The sequence below is a fragment of the Rhinolophus sinicus genome, linkage group LG02, assembly GCF_036562045.2.
Source record: "Rhinolophus sinicus isolate RSC01 linkage group LG02, ASM3656204v1, whole genome shotgun sequence".
Lineage (NCBI taxonomy): Eukaryota > Metazoa > Chordata > Mammalia > Chiroptera > Rhinolophidae > Rhinolophus > Rhinolophus sinicus.
Window position 1 is genome coordinate 152,779,774 of NC_133752.1, and position 23,040 is coordinate 152,802,813.

At 35.1% G+C, this 23,040-nt stretch overlaps 1 protein-coding gene across 1 annotated transcript in view; it reads right to left on the bottom strand.

Annotated features, from left to right (window-relative positions):
- ARID2 (AT-rich interaction domain 2) overlaps nucleotides 1-23,040 on the bottom strand; it is a 149,034-nt gene that overhangs the window by 33,400 nt on the left and 92,594 nt on the right. The window contains exons 7-15 of the mRNA XM_074325806.1: nucleotides 22,615-22,681; nucleotides 22,277-22,527; nucleotides 21,812-21,908; nucleotides 21,507-21,716; nucleotides 20,573-20,740; nucleotides 14,734-14,815; nucleotides 12,652-12,786; nucleotides 11,821-12,017; nucleotides 8,717-11,574 (exon numbers count right to left, since the gene is read on the bottom strand). Coding sequence (XP_074181907.1) covers nucleotides 8,717-11,574; nucleotides 11,821-12,017; nucleotides 12,652-12,786; nucleotides 14,734-14,815; nucleotides 20,573-20,740; nucleotides 21,507-21,716; nucleotides 21,812-21,908; nucleotides 22,277-22,527; nucleotides 22,615-22,681 — 4,065 coding nt within the window. The remainder of the gene's footprint in view (nucleotides 1-8,716; nucleotides 11,575-11,820; nucleotides 12,018-12,651; nucleotides 12,787-14,733; nucleotides 14,816-20,572; nucleotides 20,741-21,506; nucleotides 21,717-21,811; nucleotides 21,909-22,276; nucleotides 22,528-22,614; nucleotides 22,682-23,040) is intronic.

Consider the following 23,040-nt stretch of genomic DNA (forward strand, 5'->3'; position numbering starts at 1 on the left):
TTTATTGACTATCTTGTCATATATACGTAAATTAAGCTTATGTTTATTTTGATAAGTGCTAAGAAATCTTTATCCTATTTTTTTTTTTTTAAATTGTGGAACTCTTACTGGTGTCACATAGAAAATTTAATAACAGAAACATAGGTGTTTTAATCCCCAAGTGAGAGATACGGCATGGATGACTCAAGTTAATCCAAACTCTTAAATTAAGAATAAATAAAAGACCTATTAACTAAATGCAGTGTGTGGAAATCTGGTGGATCCTAATTTGAGCAAGTTGTGTAAAAAACAAACCAGTTTTTAAGACCCCTAGAGAATACTAAACATGAACTGGGTGTCAGATAATATTAAGAAATTACTATTTTTGTTAGGGGTGATTTGGTATTGTGAAGATATATATTTAGAAGTTCTTAACTACTAGAGAAATAGATACTGAAGATTTATTGGTAAATATTTGGGATTTGCTTTAAAGTACGACAGAAAAAAAAATGATGGTGGTGGGGAACAGATGAAACTAGAAAGGCAAAATGGCAGTAACATTTGAAGCTAGGTGATAGATACATGGGGAACTTATCGACTCTACTTTTGTGTATGTTTAAAAAAATTCAAAATAAAAAGTAAAGAAACAGAAAAAGAATTAAGCTAAATATATCAATGAAACAGAAAGTAACTACAAAACATACCAAATGAGAAATTTCAATACTCATATTTTCTTTGACCATAGGACTTAATATTTTTAGGTTTCCTCCTATATTAAAAAATTACACATTTCTTTCAACAAAACTAATTTTCAAATAGGTTGTTTATATCATACTGCATGTTTTTCAAAGTACCATTTAAATTAGTTATGTTTTGAGAAGTAGGTCTTTTACATGAGAACGCAAAATACGTTTCTTTTAGGATGTAAAAGTTGTAACCGTACTGAAATGTAAAAGTAGATTTCAAAGTCATTGAATGATCACTCTTGAGGAATATTCTGTACCATTGCTCTACTCTATTGAGATAGAGCTAATTTTTAATATTATAGTTCTTTTTAATCAAGGCAGAAAAGGCACAATTCCCATAGTGAGTGACCAGAACGGTAAAATTACACAACGGATACGAAACAATTCTGTGATTTCTTTTGTATGTAAAATTAACTAAAAATCTTAATGTAGCAGTTTTATTTTTGGCAGACAGTGCTCTTTTTCTTAAAATAAGAAATTATAATCTTGCTTTCCTGTATCACCTTTTCTAGAGTAAATTATGGCTGAAAATCCTAGATTAATAATATTTTCTGTTATAAACCTTGAGATTTGAGGCTTTTAAATCTTTATTTTTTTAATTAATATTACATTTTAAAAACCTTAGAATAAATTTAAGTTTATTCTAAAACTTGAACATTTCAATCTGTGTTAGAAAAACTATAGTCATAATCAATTCTCCTCAAAATAAATGCTTTACTAAGTAGTAATGAAATACCATCTTCAATTCTAGCTACACATGTTGAAAGCCACTTGTAAAATGGAACTGGTTGAGGTAAATATGTTGATGAATAAACCAGACACCACGACACCTAAGGTCTAACTGAAAGAACTGGGACAGTGTATTCTAAATGAGAGAAGTAAAGAGAGATACTTTCTAATGCTTGTAAGAAACAAGAATTAGATTTACTCTAAATGTCATGTGAAAGACATTATACTTAGTCTAAATGTATAGATGTTTATAGAACAGAATTAAGATAGTAATAGAAATTACTGGAAGAGAAGATCTTTGTGCGTGTGGGAAAGTTACTTCGATGCTTAAAAATGAGGGTTTTGGACAAGATAATATCTAAAGCTCTTTCTGCTCTAACATTCATTATTTTTTTAAACCACCAAGTTTTTTCCCCTCTAATTAAATATAAATCTAGAGAATCAATACATTCCAAGCCTCTCTTGTAAAAACACAATGAAATGTAAACACAAAAATTATGTTTAGTGGTAATACCTATCTTAGTTATTACAATGTGCTACTAGTCTACAAATCTGGCCACTAGTACTCTTAAAAAAAACACTCAAATGATATTCTTGTGACTCTTGCTAAAATGATCTATGGCTGTGACTAAATGCTGCCCCTTTAAGGCTACCAATCTGCTTGCTAATGGATTGAGTAACTTTTTAAGCTCCAATTTCTACATGCCAATCAAATACCAATTTTAGAAATCGAGAATGTAGCTCTTCTAAATAAATTACATTCTTGGGGAAAATACATAGAAGTTTAGTACACAAAGAAAGGAAGGGAGCAGAAAGATATCAATATTAACACTGTCACACAGCACCATATCAGGAACGATTCATTTGTGAAGGACAGACAACTGAGGAACAGCATATGTAAAATACCTTATATATAATAGGTACATCCTTATTTTATATACAAGAATTTAGTATGTCATCAGACCATGGGATTAACAGATATAGGTATGTTCAACAGGTGTTTTACATGATCCTAAAAAAGACAATCTTTAGATATGTATTTATAACTAAAATGTTTCATTTTTCATTCATTTTCATTTTTTTATATGCCAATCAAGTTTTATACCTCCAGAAGATATCAACTCATAAATAGTGGAAGAGGGTAGGGCTTTCAGAAACAGTATGCTATACACTGCACTTTAACTTGCAAATGTAACAGAATGAAAATAAACAATTACAAATAAAGAAATTTGCCTTGAAATAGGTATAATTTATTTGTATTTATGTATGCTACCCAGCTAAATACTACTTAAATGCAAAATCTATGGTTACATCGTTTACATTCATATATCTTTCTTCATGTGTTGCTAATTTCTTTTTGTAATGAAATACAGCTGATTAATGGGAGTGAGAAGGAAAAACTTCGAGGAAAGAATGAAATAACAATGGTATTACGAAGGAACACCTGTTGGTCATTCTCAGCAGGGACATTTCCCTGCAGTCTTTCCACCACTGAGCACTCTGCAAGTCTAGAAGCCCCTTCTTGGGGTCCAGGTGTCTCCTTAACATGCCCAGACCTCTAAAATGGTGGAAATAACAAGGTTTGGCTGAAAAAAAATCACATTTAAAATCCTCTATTTTATCTACCCATTTAAAGTACCGATTCAAATGTAAAATGGTGTTAAACCAAGGTCTAAAATGAAACTTTATGAGTGTATAAAGAAATCTAGATTGGTGCTTCCGGTCAAGATGGTGGAGTAGGTAAACGCTGTGCTCACCTCCTCCCACGACCACATCAAAATTACAACTATACTTCAGAAAAACCATCATTGAGAACCACATGAAGTCTAGCTGAACAGAAGTCCTATAACTAAAGAGTTCCAAAAGTAGCCACATCAAAACTGGTAGGAGGGGCCGAGGTGTGAAACTGGCTGATCCCACAACCATGTGTGGTGGTTAAAAATCAGGAGTGATGTCTCAGCTGTGGAGGTCCCCCCTGAGCAGTGAGGGGTCCCAGGCTTCCCAACCAGGGTTCCAGTGCTGGGAAGAGAAGTCCCCATAACTTCTGGCTGTGAAAACTAGAGGAGATTGGGGTTGAGCGAGACAGAAGGCAGCTGGAGTCCTAGGCGTTTCTCTTAAAGGGCCCGTGCATGGACTTACTGACAGACTTGCTCTGAGCTCCAGCACTGGGCCAGCAGCTCAAAAGGCACCAGGGACATAAGGGGAGGAACTGTATTGTCTGGCTTCAGGGCTTCCTACCAGACAGAATTGCTGGTAGGTGCCAACTGTTCTTTGTTGAGCCCTCCCTACTCCTGGTGTGCAGACTCAGGCTGTTCTCATAGCTGAGTCACCCCATGCTAGTGATTCACTGAGACCCCATCCCACCCAAGCTGCTTCCAGTGGCTTTTCCATACAAACAGCCTGTCTTGACTCATGCTTCAGACTTTCCTAAAATCTTTCAAAGGTGACAAACCGCAAAGAAGCAGCATTTGGCCTCGGTATGCCCTGTACCTCCTGCTAAGTAGCCCCAAACCCAGCACTAGCCCGTTCCCAGATAAACCTCTCCCATGCACCTCTAAGCCCAGTACAAGTGGCAACCATGTGCAGATCACTTTGTAACTCATACCAACTGGGCCAAAGCAGGGCACAGGCAGTGGATGACCTTGGCCTACACCAGAGCCCCTCCCAAGAGGTCCCAGAACAAATACACCCAGTGGCCAGCTTCAGACCACACCAGAGCACCACCCAACTACCTCCACAAATGACATACCCAAAAGGCAGACTGGGCAGGCACCAGAGCCCCACTAAACAGAATCCTGCTCCGTAGGACCAGCCCCTGCACAACAGCTCCTCCATTGTAGTTACAGAAGGTCCTCACAACCAATCAGCCTGACGGTCAATCCTTCCCACTGATATGCCAACCAAGTTGAGCAACCAAGGCTCAACTCCAACAGGAGGGCACACACAATCGACAGAAGGGACACACCTGCAGTACCCAGCTCAGGTGACCAGGAATACTGCGCTACTGGGCCCCAAAGGACAGCTACAACATAAGGCCACAATACCAAGACTGGGAGACATAACAGCCCTACCTAATACATAGAAACAAACACAGGGAAGCAGCCAAAATGAGGAGAGAAATAAATATGTCCCAAATAAGAGAACAAAACTCCAGAAAAAGAACTAAACAAAATGGAGACAAGCAATCTACCAGCTGCAGAGTTCAAAATATTGGTTATAAGGATGCTCAATAATCTCAGGGAGAACTTCAACAGAGTTATGAAACATAAAAATGGAGCTAGAAAACAAAAAAAGAACCAGTCAGAAATGAAGAATACAGTAACTGAATTGAATAATACATTAGAGGGAATCAACAGCAGATTAGATGAAGCAGCAATCTGGAAAATAAAAGTAGCAGAAAACCCCCAATCAGAGAAGAAAAAAATAAATAAAAAAAATGAGGTTTAAGGGGGCTTCTGGAACAACATCAAGCATCATAGGGGTACAAGAAGGAGAAGAGAACAAGGAATTGAAAACCTATTTTTAAGAAATAATGATGGAAAACTTCCCTAACCTGGCGAAGGAAACAGACATATAAAGCCCAGGGAGCACAGAGAGCCTCAAACAAGATGAACCCAAAAAGGCCCACGCCAAGACACATCATAATTAAAATGCCAAAGCTTTAAGACAGAATCTCAAAAGCAACAAGAGAAAAGCACTTTATTACCTACAAGGGAACTCCCGTAAGATTGTCAGCTGATTTCTTAACAGAAACTTTGCATGCCAGAAAGTACTGGCACGAAATATTTAAAGTGATGAAAAGCGAGGACCTACAATTAAGATTACTCTAACCCAGCAAAACTATCATTTAGAATCGAAGGACAGATAAAGAGCTTCCCAGACAAGAAAAAGCTAAAGGAGTTCATCACCACCAAACCAGTATTACAAGAAATATTAAAGAGACTTCTTTAAGAAGGAAAATGAAAAATAAAATATGAAAAATAAAATGGCAGTAACTACATATATATCAACAATTATTTTAAATGTAAATGGATTAAATGCTCCAATCAAAAGACATTGGGTGGCTGCATGGATAAGAAAACAAGACCCTTACGTATGCTCCCTACAAAAGACTCACTTCAGATCGAAAGACACACAGACTGAAAGTAAAAGGGGTGGAAAAGATACTTCATGAAATAAAAAATTAAAAAGCTGAGGTAGCAATACGTATACCAGACAAAATAAACTTTAAAACAAAGGCTATAACAAGAAAAAAAGGACGCAGCAATTCCACTTCTGGGTATATATCCAAAGAAACCAAACCACTAATTTGAAAAGACATATGCATCCATGTGTTTACTGCAGCTTTATTTATAATAGCCAAGATATGGAAGCAACTTAAATATCCATCAATAGATGAATGGATAAAGAAGTGGCACTTATACTCAATGGACTATTAGCCATAAAAAAAGAATGAAATCTTGCTATCCATAACAACAGGGATGGACCTAGAGAGTATAACGCTAAGTAAAATAAGTCTGACAGGGAAAGAGAAATACCGAATGATTTCACTTACATGTGGAATTTAAAAAACAAAATAAATGGACAAACAAAAGAGAAACAAACTCATAGATACAGAGACCATTTTCATGATTGACAGATGGGAGAGGGTTGGGGGATGGGTGAAAAAGGGGAAGGGATGAAGAAATACAAATTGGTTGTTACAAATAGGCATGGGGAAGTACAGCATAGGATATATAGTAATATTGCAATAACTACGTATGATGTTAGATGGGTACTAGATTTATTGGGGTGATTACTTCGTAAGTTATATAAATATCTAATCACTGTTGTACACCTGAAACTAATATAATAGTGTATGTCAACTGTAATTGAAAAAAAAAATTATTTAAAAAGATAAAATTGGCCATAAAAAAAGTATATAAAGAAATGTAAAGAATCTTGGCAACAATGGATTGTTTTCTACTAGCAGTCTCTCAAGAAGGCCCAACAATCTGCCCTTTAAAGGAAACTTACGATAATGCCATCTTGAACAGCTGACCATTTTTTAACCTTTACAGGCACTTTATCCTATATAGGAAGATAAATACCTGCACCATCATTGAGTGCCTAACTATGCAGTAGGCACTGTGCTAAGCACTGTACGTAAGAATCGTAGTTTCTGATTCTCATCCTCATAGACACCATGTATGCTACATCTCTTTTTCCTTGCAAAGTTTTAAATTTCTACATGCCAACCAAATACCAATTTTAGAAATAATGAGTGTAGCTATTTTAATTAAATTATATTCTTGGGGAGAGCATATGGAAATTTAGTACCCATTTTTCAGATTAGGAATAAAATGAATTGATTTTATGGTTTGAATTAGATGCATGCATGTCCAATGTGTTAAGCAAAGAGTTTTAGCATTACTATCCTACGATTATCATTTGATGGTACTCACATCCTATAACATGATACTTCAAGTAATCAGTATGTTATATATAAAAAGGCTTTCTAGAAATTTATAAAGGAACATTTTAGAATAGTGGAGAAATGGGTTAAGAGCATTGAGTGTTGGTTTCAGACACACACACAGGTTTCAGTCCTAGCACTATTACATTGGTGGTGACCAGTATGAGGTGAACATATTGGTGATCTTGGGTAAATTATTTAGCATCTTGGAGCCTCATCTCTAAAATATAATTACAATATTTACTTATTAAAGAGCTGTGAGGATTAAATGAAAAAATGCTTTAGTGTAAAGCTCCTAGCACAGGTCCTAGTCTTAGGTAGTATTATTGTTTGTTTTTGTTACTTAGTTATCATTACATAATATAAGCACACTGGAAGATTCAAGATACCAAAAATAAGGGTTGGCGAGATGAAGCAATTCCTCCTAATGGGAGTTTTTCTCTAATTTGGCTTGGTCTATTATAACTATTTAAGATTAAAAAGGAAAGTAAGAGGAAAAAACAGGCACGTAATCAAGATGAATTGAGAAATTATTAAATATAAGAAAAAATATAAAAACCCAACTAACTGAATGTTAACTATAATGCTACACATTGCACTCTTTACCATTTTTTGTGTAATAAATGAAAAACTCAACTTGTAAAAGAGTGAGTAAAAATGATTTAGTATTTTCCACCAAAACTATTATTGCCATGTACCTAACATCCACTAAAGAATACTCAAACTATTTAGGTACCATGAAATATATCTAAGCAATACTACAAATGAATTACAATTTCATTATGCCACCCGAGCAGCACTGTCCAGCTTTATCCATTCACATGAACAAATATGTATATTAGTGCACGAAGTGTTCTGAAGCAAGCGGTTTCTTTGTTCTGTCATCTCCCATTTGCTGCCCTCTCTTTCCCCACACCTAGATTTGGAACACCAACAGTGGCCATAGATCTGCTATCATTACCATAAGCACAGAGAAGAAACCCAAGCCAGAAGAGTGCTAGCAGAGTTGGCAATAGTCACAGAAAGTTCTGGCCACGTAGTAATTAGGAAAGAGAGAGTGAAGGAGAAGTAATCCAGGAAATAGGTGAGAAACAACTGTTAAGTGAACCCCTAGTTTCAGTGGAAATAATACACAGCTATCCTTAAAATCTCTACAGGCTGATTGGACCCTCAGTACAGTAGCACTGATCATAGAAAACACATTTATTTACAAAGGCATGCAGAGGGGTTAGTAGGTATTAAAAAGGGAATAGCAGAAACATCACAATAGAGCAAATGAGTAAGAAACACAAAATTAATAATATCAGAATAGTATGATTATACTTTTAAAGAATAAAGGTTACTAATTCAATACATAAATATAACAAGAACACACTTCATAAAATTCTTACGAGATTCATCTTTTTTACAAAAGTACTATGAAAACCCCTCGTGTCAAAATCAAATACAGAAATTCCCTTTTGGAGTACTCTTCGTAACATCCCCCTCACCGCAAACTACAAAAGGTTAAGTTACATTTCAAAAATTCTCCAAAAAATGTGAGATTAAAAGTGCTTCTCTATCTTGGGTCTACAAAGTCACTAATTTAGGTCTATAACAAAATAGAGTCTTTAAACTATATGCTAAAGTTAACAACTGGAAACTGTTTAACATTACAAAAAACGGGAAAAAAGCACAAAAGTTTGAGTACATTGGTGATCTAGCACGATTAACTTCAAGATGAGACATGGAAAAAGGTACTTTTCCCCCTAAAATCTTATTTCCAAAATCAGAACTTCTGTAAGTGCAATGTGACAGGAGGACTTACCTGTGGGACCACATTCTGTATGTATGACGGTGGATGCTGCTGCTTTTGCTGAACAGCACTTTCTATTGCTACTTTAGCTACAGTGCTTGGATCTGCTCCTGCTGGCACGGCAACCATTGTTGCACTACAGCCAGCATTGTTGGGGTCACTGATTGTAACAATTCTAACGCCTACTTTATTTGGAATTCCTGTGGCTGTTTCCCTGTCATTATCCTCTGCTGGCCTCTTTACAGTTTTGCATTCTGCTGTGCCATTTGTAGACCGAACGTCAGATGATAGGGCAGGAGAATGGGACACTCTTGATCCTGAGTGGGGAACTGCTATGATTTGATGCCCCTGTATAACAGAGGTTGTAGAATGTGGTGAGACAACTACACTTGGGCGTTGCTGAGGCACATCTGAATTCAAACTTGAAGCTAGAGGTCCATTAGGCAAATCAGTACCACTAAATTGCTGGGTTGCCACATTTGAAGCCTCCTGTATACTGCTCACAGATGGTGAACCACCCAAAGTTAATATAGGTCCATTAGAAATTCTTTCTAGTTGATCACCTTTGGCAGTATCTTGCTGAGTGGCATCTAAAGTCCCCTGTGGTTCCACTGGAGATATCTCACCATTTCCTACATGATTGGAAGTTTTGTGATTTGGAATGTTTTTGCTTAAATGAGAACCATCTCCTTTATCAAAATCGCAGATTCCATTAACTAGAGGTTTTCTCAAATCATTTTTGATATCCTGCATGTCCATTTGTTCCAAGTTCTGTTTTCCAGACGCTCCATTCTCACTTAATTCTAACGATGGCCCATTACTGATTAGTGAGCACTGATTAGCCTCACTTTGAATTTTCCCTGAGTTTGAAGGAGGTAGACTTGAGTCACTGTACTTTCTCCCATTTAAAAGACTTCCCACCTGCATTTCATTTTCCTTTGTATCCCCATTGCTGGTGTTCGTGGTACCTCGTCGGCAGGACGGGTTCTCCATGACTTCAATTTTACGTTCATGAACATGTAAACCTGTTGCTTCTTTTGCTTCCTCCTCCTTTTGGCAAATTATTTTATCACCTTTGAATGGGGGAGTAGCAGTAGTACAAGATGATTGTCCAGCTGGAGATGCTTGAGTGGCTGGAAGCGTTTGCACCTGAAGTCCAACTCCTGCCTGGGTCCCGCTCATGGTAATTCCTGCTGGAGCAATGAGCTGAGTTGCATTTCCCTGACTCACAGTTGCAGTTGCAAAACTTGTATTTGGCACAACTGTTATGGTTACCTGGTTGCCAGAAGTCCCTTGAAAAATTGTTGCTGGGCTATTTGAGATCAGTGGGCCTGGCAATATTTGTAAGTTCGAGATGGGCACGGTTTGCACTCCCCCTGTGGGTGGCATTGCACTTTGGACCAACTGAACATTTTGCTGCCCAACCAATAGCTGCTGCGCTGGAGTTTGCCCCTGCACTCCAAAACCTGCTGCTTGGTTGTTGGCCACCTGGTACACCACCTGAGGGCTGGGAGCTCTTGCATTATTAGGGGGAGGAATCTGTGGAGCTGGTAGAATCAGCTTACCCCCTGGAGTTGAAGGACCACGCTTTGGAAGCAGCAACTGTTTTATCAGACTCGACTCACCAGAAGCAGGCTGACCAACTCCAGCATTTGTTTGTTGTGGTTGAACTTGCATCTGTACTTGTGGCTGCTGAACTTGTACTTGTACCTGTTGTGGTGGGGGTGCTGGTGAATGCTGCTGCTGTTGCTGCCTTTTCACAGATAGCATTTGACTGACAGTAGGAGGTGGTCCCTGTGATTGAGGGGTGGAAGATGACATGGCAGTAGGGACTTGGTTATTAGAAGCTGGGACAGGTGATGGTGAGGAAGATGGAGTTATGTTTGGTTGTCCAGTTAGCTGAACTGTCTGACCAGCTGGAAGAGCTGCTGGATTAGCAAGAACAATTTGGTGAATGGCTGGTGCGTAAGTTTGACCTTGTTGAGCTGGCTGGCTTACAATCACTACACTTTGTTGGGTTGGCTGCTGTGGTTGTTGAATAGGTTGTTGTACCACCGTTGATGACCCTTGCTGAGAAGGGAGAGGTTTTGGTGCAATGTTCTGAAACCCTACCCTTGAGGGTTGTGGACTTGGGACACCAGCAATGGTAACCATTTGTCCTGTAGCTACCTGAAAATTCTGTACTGAAGTTGCTGAGACAATATTGGATGCAGAAGTTGTTACATACTGTGGGGGTGCTATGATAACAGTGTCTTGTGGCTGGCTACCAGCTGATGTCTGTTGAGATGAAGTTTGCACAGGCTGGGGTGATGTGGTGATTAACTGTTGACCCTGTGAAACTGTAGAAGTACATGCTGGTATGCTCTGTACTCTGCCAAATATATGACTCTGTGGGACAGCTTGTTGAATTACCGTAACAGGAGTGCCAGAAGGTATCTGTCCCGGTACCACTGTGTGTAATGGAGACTGTTGTGGAATTACAGATGGATGGTGAAGCAATGTCTGGGAATTGACAACTGTAACAGGTTGTGGCCCTGTACTATGATTCTGAACCACAGAACTCTGTGCAGCTCCTCCTCCCACAGCAATACTAACAGGAACTGCTGTCTGGGGTACAGAATTCTGGATTACTGTAGCCTTAACGACTTCACAAGGAATTGGAGCTTTATTCTGAATGACAGTCACCGGAGCATTTTGCTGCTGGTGGGTATGAACTGAAGGATTTGGTGGAATTCTTGAAACAGTCTGTGCCACAGTGTGAACACCTTGTACTGGAAAAGACATTTGTGTTGCAGTCAAATTTGAAGATTGGTTGGTAACAGGAGTCCTCTGAAAATGGTTTCCTACAGTTTGTGGTCCATGAGGGATTCCTGAAAATATAAGGGAAAAGTCAAAATTCACATTGAAATGACTGAAAAGCTGCATATAGGAATTAATTTACTTAATACAAGAGAAAATAGTTTTAAGAAATTCATATCTAACCACTTTGTATCATATGATTAAATAACAAAACAAGCAAGAAAATGCTACTGGAAAAACAAGGAAAAGTTATCCTTTTTAAATGTATATAATTTTATTATTAACTTGGTAATACTTAAAACAATAAAAATTAATACCCGCGGGAGAAGGAGTTGGAGACACATCAGGAACAGAATCAACACGAACGACAGGAGTAGAGACTGGTTGCTGCTGATAGTACATCTGAATAGGAAGTGGTATAGCCCTCCGTTTCACTCCTACTACATGAATATGCGCCTGCCCGTTGTTACTGGAATCCTCCACTCTCTTCACTGTATGATTTGGAAAGACCGTTCTGTAAAGTACACACACACTCAGTTTGGATAACTAGCACACTAGGAAAAAACACTAACTTCTAACAACGTTTACATGAACAGCAGCAGTATATTAACTGCTACTTATGTATGAACCAGTATGATTCACAATTATATTCTGCAAGGGTGGGAAGCAAAGAAAGAAATACAAAAGATCAATTCTCCAATTTTTAAAATCATTAACACTGTTGGGTTTTAAACAATTCTATTGCACATATAATTAACAAAAGGGCTACACCTAGGCAATGCCTATTTTATGAACTTTGAAAAATGTCAAAGAACCTGGATATTTGAAGAGAGCATTAGTTATAGACTATTATTCAAGATTGAAAAGGGGAAAAGTCATGTCTTTAACATACAAAAGTAGGTATGAAAAAAAGGTAAACTTAATTTCTTCCTTCTCTTTCTTTGATAAACCTCAAAATGTTCAAACACAAACACCAGATGTGAGGTCCAAAATTCCCTTGTATTTAAACTTCTACCACACTGCAACCTAACCATACAAAATTTCAAGTAGTGGAGATGTCCGAAACTAAATAGTATTTTCTCAAGAACAAGAGGTGTTGTAAGTGATGTAAATTAATTTTATTTAAAGTTAAGAACTATGTATCCTACCTAAGACATTTATAAAATCCAGTTGATGTTAGGATTCCACCACGAGCTAATTTACTGCAAGTTGAGAGGTACTCAGAATACATTTCTGCTCGAGAGACAGAACAATCTGGATTTATTTCAAAATGAGCATTTAGCCTAAAAGAGAAGAAAAATAAATGTCATTATGCAATATACTATAGGAAAGTCTATGTTTAAGCATGCTAAAACCATTTGAAGGCAATGTATTAAAACTGATAATTATGCCTATTAGTCAAATTTCACTGCTTCATGGTATTAGCAAAAATACAAGCTAGGTTTTAGACAGACTAAATCAAATAAAGAGATCAAACAGAGATTAAAATAAGTACTCAATCATACTTATTTTAGTGTAAAAAAATCATTAACAACAACATAAAAATTGTGTTCACATCCCAGTGAGAGCAGGGTTGGTCTGCTGGCAACAAACATTCTACAACAAATAGTTTTATTCAGTGAATATCTACTCAGGTTCCTGTCTTATAATAATAAAAATATAACAGAAGTTCCCAATTATGAGCTACTGGAGATGTGGAAAATGGAGGAAAACTGAACTAAAGTAAAACTTTTGTTGGCTCTTGAATCAAATTCCTTTGGAAAAAAACAAGCTTTCAACTGCTCCCTAAAACAATGATACTTCCCATGCTGCACACTCCCATTCCCCACTTCAGACTTCTATTCTTAATCCTATACAAACTAATTCAAACTTTAGTTTGTCATTTTCATAAAGTGACTTCTATCCATAAAGTTAGGATTGGAGGCCTAGTTATCCTTATAGGACTTTCTGGGATTCACTGTATACATAACAATCCAACTTTCAGTTGTTTCTTTAAAAACTGCATGAAATAATAATTATAATAAACTAATTGTGAAATGAATCTCTCCTCTTCTCCCCCTAGAACGGGCGTAAATGAACAACTGCGATTTAGAAGACCAAATCTATTCCTAGCACCCACACATTTTACAGTGGATGTGGTACATACATTTTCCAACTTTTATAATCCTTTGAGCACTGAGTTTTCAAAACTTTTTTTGATACAAAAAACTTCTTTGGTTCAGTGTTGAAGAAAACCATTTCCAAATATTATTGGAAGAGATTTATCAAGTATAAAGGGTCAAAGTGTAACAATACAGTACGTAAGGAATAAGCAAATAATTAGAGATATTTAAAACTATAAATCGGATTTAAGCAAAGTGGGAAAGTCTAGAAAAAACTGTCATAGGAACAAAGATATGAAAGCACCAAAAATATGGAACACAGAGTGACAGAGGCATAGAATGGGAGACAAATAATGTTAAGAGAATAGGAGAAAAGGAATCAAGGAAAGAAAGTTTTAAAAGTATTACATCATTGGAAAGTGAGCTTATATTTCAATCTGTTAATCTTCTAAAGAATTTAAGTTGAAATTCATAAATAACATAGAGGCAACCTCCAAGACAAAATGAAATCGAACCAACCCTATATTATTTTTTTTCAGAAAGTGGCTGAGATATAACTACTCAGTTTTTTCAAGAAAATATCATTTTCAAGTTGCTTATTTCAATATAGACAAACTGGCTAGTTTATCATTTGATTAGTTTCCCCTCACTACTCACAAACAGGAAAAATTAACTAGCAATGAATAAGAAGTTTTCTTCTGATGAAAAAGAAGGTACATTTAACAACAAAATCAGGTTTTATTTTCTTAAAATCAGTCCAATTTAGTTTTAATGAAATATTAAGAAAAGTAAATTCTATAATCTGACAAACCCTATTTTATACAAAGTCAAAGATAACTTTTTAACACAAATTTTACCCTGAAAAGAAATTAGGCAGTGTAATTTAATGAAATTCTTCTATTCAAAGATCTTCTAATTCTGAAGATTCAGATTTTTTCCCCAAATTATTCTAAAATACAGGTGAAGTGGTTTTCCATTGTTGTTTCTTTGTATAAATGATATTCTATTCTAACTAAATAGAAATACAGAATAAAACATTCTGGATGACTGTTGTAATACGTTTCCTTTTCTCTTTTGCTTTATTCTTCCCAAGGATAAATAAAGCCTTAATAGAAATAAACCACTTACCACTGACAAGCAAACTTCTCACTATCTATTTCCACTATTCCTGGAGGTGGAGCAACATGCTGTGCTACAACTGCTCTGGAAGCTAAAGAAAAAGATACATTAGCTACATCATTTTAGAAAATTTAGTCACTATATAGATGCTATATTTAGTTCATGGATACTGAACCAATTAATACTCACAATGAATACCTTTTAAAAAGGTATATAAACATAATGAAATATACAAATTTGAGAAAGAAACTTATAATGGAACACATATTATACCAGGCACTGTCTTAGATGAACTATTTTTTTTTAACCTTATAATCATTCAAATAATAACAATACATGGATTATATCGCTAATGTGAACTCTATTTTTCCCATGGGTCAGACACTGGGTTAAATACTTTACGTACATTATCTTTCTTAATTCTTTGGTAATATGGGTACAGATATGGAATCTGAGACACAAAGTGATTAAAACAACTAGCCCAAGGTCACACAGCTCAACATACCGGCAAATAAGCACCTCTCATTTTAGTTATAGAAGCAGACTGTATCACCAATAACTTCACTTCTGAATTTAAAAGATAAATATTTATAAGTGGAATACATAAAATTTCTGGGATCGGATGAACAAAAAGCTGAAATGCTATGCTATATACAAAGGAACTAATAAAAACATGAAAAATATAAACTTATGATGTTATAAATAAGAACCTTACATATTTATAGTTAAAATTTAAAATTATACTATTTCACCACTGAATCAGCATGATTTTATAGTTTCTAAACTTATAAATGTACCCACTTTTTTCAGGTGACATTTTTAACAAAACTTCTCAGAACCCTCAAACAGAACAAATGCATTTCTAAATTATTGGAACTAGCAGAAATCCACAGCACAATCAAATCTGCAAATGAGCTGAAGCAATTCTAACCTTTTGTCTGATTAGGTCCCAGGCTTTAATTGGGATAACAGCTAACAGCAGTCACTTAATGAACATTTACTCTGCATTAAGCCATTTACTTTATTTGTTTTGATCTTATATATAGGTCTAAATTTCATTATCCCCATTTTGCAGATGAAAAAAACGCTCAGAGATTAAGTTCACAAAGGAACATATAATGGAGAGTGGAGCTGGTATAGCTGGAAAGCCTTCATTCAGGAGTGCTGAATTTGAATCCAGGTCTGTCACGTTTCAGAGGCCATACTGTGATATGCTGCTTCTTAACAGAACATAATTAAAACCAAAATTATTTCCCAGTGCAACCCCCTCCTCCTAACTTGATAACACTGTTACAGAAAATACCTTTCTAGGGCCTGAATCTATGTATAAATCTTTCCTTTTCTTCATCAATTGTACTACAAGAGTATATCCTACTCAGACTGAAATCTCCTGAATCAATTAACAGTCAATTGCACGAAACATTCAAAATTATGTTAAGATTATGAGAAACTTTACAAACATTAAGAAGAATGATGCAGCCACAATTAAATTAAGAATATAAACCGAAAACATATAATTAGTATAAAAGTGGCTACAAATTGAGAAGTATTTTCCTCAGGATACCCAAAGACCTTCCGAAAGATACAAAGGCACTTACACTTTAAAAGGAATCAATTTCCAGGTACTCAACTTTTACATATTTCCTTCCTAAAACTGTTTTGCCCGAGCACATCACCTCCTGTTTCATAATTGTTCTTATCCCAGTTTGGAACAGAAAGTCTTAACTTTCACCTATCCTTAATAGCATTGCAGGATTATGGTTAAATATATGACTCTGGAGCCAGAGAGGCCGGCTCTAGAGTTTTTCATCACTCAGCACTAGCTGTGTAACTACAGGCAAGTTACTTAACCTCTGTCTATAGAATGGGGAAAAGTAATAGTACATTAACATCATAGCTCATGAGGATTAGAAGAGTTTATATGAGCCACTTAAAACAATGCCTGGCATACCGTAAGCACTACATAAATGTTCACTATTATTACTACTACTACTACTACTATTATTTAAAAACCTCTGGAACACCTACAGGAGAATTAGAAACATTAGTGTCTCCAAAGTTTCCTTTTACCAAGATCTTAGAGAAGGGCTTCCTGTCTATCCCAGTGTTTTACATATTATAGTTAGGGGCAACATTGGGCATTAGAAATTGACTATTTTCGCCCTTTGATGTGTTCTGAATTTAGATATATTATAGAGTGATGCCAATTTTTGTTAATGTCCTTCCCTTAGCCAACCCTCAACCTACTGTCAAAGAGTGCATTACTTCTGAAGGAGAATCTTGTGTCAGTAAAACACAGGGACCATTTTAAAGAAATACTGAAGGTGGTGGCATCTTAGTTTATTCAGATGACAATCTCATGGCAACTTTAACTATCACAGAATTCTGAAGGAAGGGGGGAAGATACACTTTCTTGGATTGAGAAATACTTTTTCTGAGTAACAGAAAGTAAGGCTGATTAAGCAAGATACTTTTGATAATAAAGACTACCTTTATCAGGTAGGTTATATGCCAGACATTTTCTGTTATTGAGTGAGGCCAAGATGAAGTGCCAAATCAAGATTTTGACAAAAATTATGTATTCAAAACACATGATAAAAGTACTTTATCAAAAAACACTGTATCAGTCTTGAAATGAACAATATTTCAATTTTCCTAACCCATTGGTCTTCTACTGACCTGCGGCATCACAGTCTCACGGGAACTTGTTAGAAATGAAAATTCTCAGCTCAACCTGAATCAAAAACTCAGGGTACTGGAGCCTAGAAATCAGTGTTAAAGCCCACCAGGTGATTCTGATGCACGCAAAAGTTGTTAACACACTGTGCTAACACTTCTTGAATATATTAGGTTAAAAAGATGTATTTAAGTAAAGGTAACAAGTATAATTTACAGTTATATCTTGTTAATATCTTTTTGATATATTTTTCAATAAACAAAAATAAATGTCTCTAATGACTAGGCAGCAAATACTTTTGTGAGTCAAGTATTGTTAATTCTTTGATCTCAACAAAATCATAGAAGAACTAAAGTTGTCAGAAGATCCTAATTTTAATAATTTTTTGATAATTCTGGAGAATTTCAAAGAATTGTTAAGTTCTATCTTCAGCTATTTATTGGCATAAACTAAGTTTCCAACTTACATCTATAAAAAAGAAAAACAGAGATACAATTGATACTGAACTCATTTTCATTCTAGCAATAAATAATATTCATTCAGAGACACAGTGGACTCATACTTTCCAGAGAACTAGGGGAAAAAATCTTGTCCACCTCATTACTTCCAATTTTACTTTTAATAATAATTATTTATAAAAATTTACAATGTATTTACTTTTGTTTGATGTACTATATATTACTAAAACTGGTAATGATAAAATACAATTTTAAACAGTTTTATAAAGTAACAGGAAATTTAAAAAAATTAAATTAAAATGGCTACATTTATAGCTGAGAAGTATTGATAGGGTGATGGATATGAATTCAAGGAGAAAGAGGGATATCATAAAATTGCTGATATTAAGCGTTTATGTAGTTTTTAAAATGGATGATGGTAAGTATCAAGATTCCACCAGATATAAAAAGTGTTTCACTCTTATTTTAAAATGTTAATTACATATATACATAAAATATATATTATTTGCAACTATTTAAATTATTATGAAGAAATATAGATGCTAATTAAAAAATGGGTGAAAGATTATATAAGTTTTCATAGTGATAAGAAGAACTGAGAAAAAATTTGAAGATGACCATTCCCTAAGAAAGCAGTATTAAACAAACTATTGGGAGGAAAAGCCAAAGTATGAATGATAAAATAATCAAATAATTAAAAAGCTATCATTCATAATGAGCAAATAATGAAATGCTCATCAGATCAAAAATGAACTTTTTTTTTCAGTTCCTTAGAGACCTATCCCCTCTTCTATCAATGAATTACTACATATATGAGTGAGCCACAAACTCTCAATATTTAATTTTGTCCATTTGTCAAATGAAAACCAAATCTTAGGTCGGCAGTGAGTTCATCTGTTAAGGTCACAGGTCAATGCCAAGGCAAAAAATAGTAGCTTTCATCAAAAATACCCTTGAATATTATTCAAATGGCCCATTATAATTCAGTGTATCACTGATAATTTCTTAATTCTTCTTGTTGGACGTAGTTTCTCTATGGCCCTCAATTAATTTAATTTTCAGTTTCTTCTTTGAGGATAAGAACATACCTCTACCACTCACTTAACTGGTAATATGAACCGTTTCATTTCTTTTTCAAGGTTGAGAAACCATTAATATCCTGATCACTGATTCCCCAATATGCACTGGCTGTTTAACATCTGTTGCCTGTGGGTGAAAGCTCATTGGGTAGGTTAGCAGTGAAAACTATCAATTTTTCCATGCCTTCGATTATTTGTCCAGTTCTGTTAGTTGAATTCAAGTAAGTTAAATGCATGCATGACATAACAATACCATATACTTGAGAAGGACATAATGGAAGTCAACGAAACATGTGATATATTACAAACTTTCCATAGAGTATAAAATTTTGATTCTATGAGTTAGAGTAGAAGAGAGATTGGGACTATGATTGAATGAAAGGAGAACAACCTAGCTGGAGATATGAAGATAGTCTGAACAGAATCATAAACACTGGCAATTGAAGAGGCCACGTTATTTAGGAAGACTGAATAAGATTTGGTGATTAAATAGATGTGGTAGTTAAAGACTAAGGATAATGAGATTCTTGTTTTAAAGGTAATATGGGAGGTTGAGAGAGATCTGGCTTCCTTTCTAGGCTGAAAGGAAGAAGCAGGTGAAGAAAGAGAGGTTTAAAACGTGGGAATGAGAAAATGGGAAAGACGGATACTCAGAGCACTGATTCAAAAGAAGCTAACATCTCTTCCTGAGACAAGGGGAAGTTGAAGGAGAATGTTCAGATGACAATAATTTTGTAAGTGAAGGATTAACAAATTGAAGAAATTCATGCCACATAGCTTCCATATTATCTGCAAAGTAAGTAAGAGGTAAGATCAACTGAGAAAACGAGCATACTCCATTAAAAAAAAGTACAAGGAAAGAGAAATATCTTGGGAACAGTGAGAGGTGGGAGAACAGGTGAGGTAAAAGATGGACTGTTTTCGTTAGGATAAATGAAGGTGGAGAAAGTATTCTACAAAAAGGCTGAGATTGCTAAAATATAAAAATAATGACTCAGTCAGGAGAAAGAAGTCCAAGGACTGAAGAGAGTGCTGGTTATTAGACAGGCTCAAGTTCTGATTAAAGATATTCGAGTTAAACAGAATTGTTCCAAAGGACTCTAAGAAGGGTGCAAAGTGGCTTGTATATGTGCTTATGTATGTATGCACATGTAACTGATCCTAGGCTCTGATTCTGTGGTGTTTGGTCCAAGATTCAGAAGTATTAGGGAGGTATTATACTTATGTATTCTTATGACCACCTGAGGAAATTATAATGTAATATATGATTAACCTATTCCTGGTACATCAATTTCCAATGACCAAAATCACAAATAAGAAGCCCATTTGGGGCACTTCTTATTACTCTCACAGTGTGAATCTAATTCCTCCAACTCCTCTAAATCCTGCTCAACTTCATTTCTCTATTATACTATAATAGTATAAGGACATAGCATAATTCCTCTGTGCTCTCCTTGATCCTGCTGCTCTGGAATATATAATATCTAAGAAATTAAAGTAAAATACTCAAGTTTTCCTTTAGCTTACTGTACTATAAAATATCAGTTCCCTATAGTACATATTTAAATTTATTCTTAGTATTAAATTTTACATACCAATAACCATACTGAAAAAGAATCTATAAAAACACTAACCTGGGGCAGATGCTACATGGATCTGCGTTTGAACTTGCTCTACAGCTTGTGTCCTAATTTCAGATAAAACTTGATGACTAGAACTTGGATGTTCGACGAGTTTTACTGCAGCTAGTGCATCAGGCCCAAACATCTGAATATCCATAGAAACCAGACATACTAACATGTCTAAAATAAATTAAAAACCAAGTTATCAATCAATAGTATTATAAAACAATCACATCACTTAAAACACATGCTGTACAGAATACTACTACTCAAATGAATCACTGTACGTCAGAATTATCTGTGAATCTTTTAAAAAAGATTTTTAGGTTCAATCTCTGAAGACTGATTTGGTAGCTCTGGAATGGGAGTTAGGTATCTTTATTTTTAAAAAGCTTTCCATACTGACATGGAAAGTGACATCTTAATTTCTCAATAATAATTTTATTTAGTCCAAATCTTTATTGACTCTAATTTTAGTATTTATCTGAAAGAAATCACTTGAATGACTGAATGTTAACACGACATGCTCCACTATGGAGTTGAGTTTACTGATTTTAAGGATAGTACCACTACCAGAAACCTCTAGGAACAAAAAGGAAGCTTGTTTTACTTAGTTTTAGTTGCTTAATAGTAGCAGCTGATCATCTGAAACAGAAAGACCTATTCTCCAGAAAGTCAGGTATAGCAGTTTTGATTTCAAATTTCATATATAGTAATAAAGAAAAGGAACAGGAATTACTAACAGTCACATACATCCTGGTCTCTATATGATAGAAGTTTCTTGCTCATCTAAAATAGGCAAAAATAATAATAAAAACAAATGCGTGTGAAAGGGTAAACTCCTCAAAATATCAAATATCAATTGTGATTTTGTATAGCACCACATTATGTATTATTTTCTTAATAAAGAAAATAACTTAAATGTTTCTTTGGTTTTCAGTCTTACCTATGCTCTTTTCTACTTTTGCAATTTTTGTACAAGCTACATCTCCCATTTCTGTGAGCATATATAGCACCTCAAGTGTTGAGATTACAAGCAGCACATCAGGTAAAGTGAGATGACAAATGATCTCTCTGTATGAGTCCTGATCAACATATTCACAAATCAAAACACCATTATCTTCTGCTTTGCAAAGATTTCCCAAAATTTCCATGCCTAAAAAACACATACAAAAACAAGTATTTGTTTTTTTAACAGATGTTAAAAAGTTTGTGCACTTTAGACAGGGAGAAACTTAAGTGAGCACTTACCCCTCATCTTCAAAAACCTATCCCTTGACATTAGGCATTTTGTAACAGTATGAAACATCAGATGAGTAGTTTTGAAATCAACAGGGTCCAATAAAAGCTGGAAAAAGAAAGGACACTATTACTGAGATAGGCTTCTTCCAGTGCTGTATATTTTACATTTAATAAAAGTGAACAGAGTAATGTTGTATAACTTTTAAAAATGTAATTACTGTGAGCACAGCCATTAACAAATTTGAAGCATCATTTCAAATATTTATTTTCTTTCACAAAAGTATTTTCCACAAAAATATTTATTTTCTTCCACAAAAGTATGTGATACTTCTATAATCATTTTAGGCAAAAACTATATGTAAGCATTGAATATTCTGTAAATACGGCAAATATAATAATGCCATATCCTAAAATTTTAAAGTAAATATTGTCACTAACTACAAAAACTGTTTTAGGTTACTGTCACATGCTTACCTCAGCTGCAATATTTCCTAATGTATCAAGGCCTAATTGCCTTAGAGAAATAAAATGACTATGTGCAGAAAGTAATAGGAAACGAAGACAGGTACGGTTAGCTGCCAAGAGCTTAACATTGCCCTCCTCAAAAGAAAGATTTCGCAAAATCACTGCAATCTGAAGTACCCGTTGTCCTTCAATATCATTAATGCCCAGCTTTCGAGGTGGATGAAATAAAGATTCCCAAATCCATTCTCCTGATGTACCTTCTACAACAGAAAATATATATTTTACTTATTAATATTTATTATTATTGATAGTTCAAAGTCATTTAAAACTTTTTCTCATTAACTTACCATGAGACTTGTTTCTGTCAGAAATGAGGTCACGTACTTCATTATCATCAACGATGTCTTTCCAAAACTATAATGAGAAATAATTATACTTAATTTTGACAATTTGAAACAACTATTCTGTTACTTTAAATACAGTTACACATACTATAAAACTATAACATTTCTATTTTAGTTCATGCAGATATCATTGTATTCTATGCACTTAATTTTTTGACATAAGTGCTTGATTTTCTATAGTTAAGGAAGTTATATAATAAGGTATCATTTGGACCAGGAGTTCTTAGCCTAGGATCCACAGGTCCCTAAAAGGTCTGTGAAAGAAATTTGGGAATATATGAATAAAGGGGAAAATGACATCTTTATGCTCATTAACCACTAACTAAAAATTAGCAATTCCTTAGCATTTTCTTCAACAAACCACAGTAA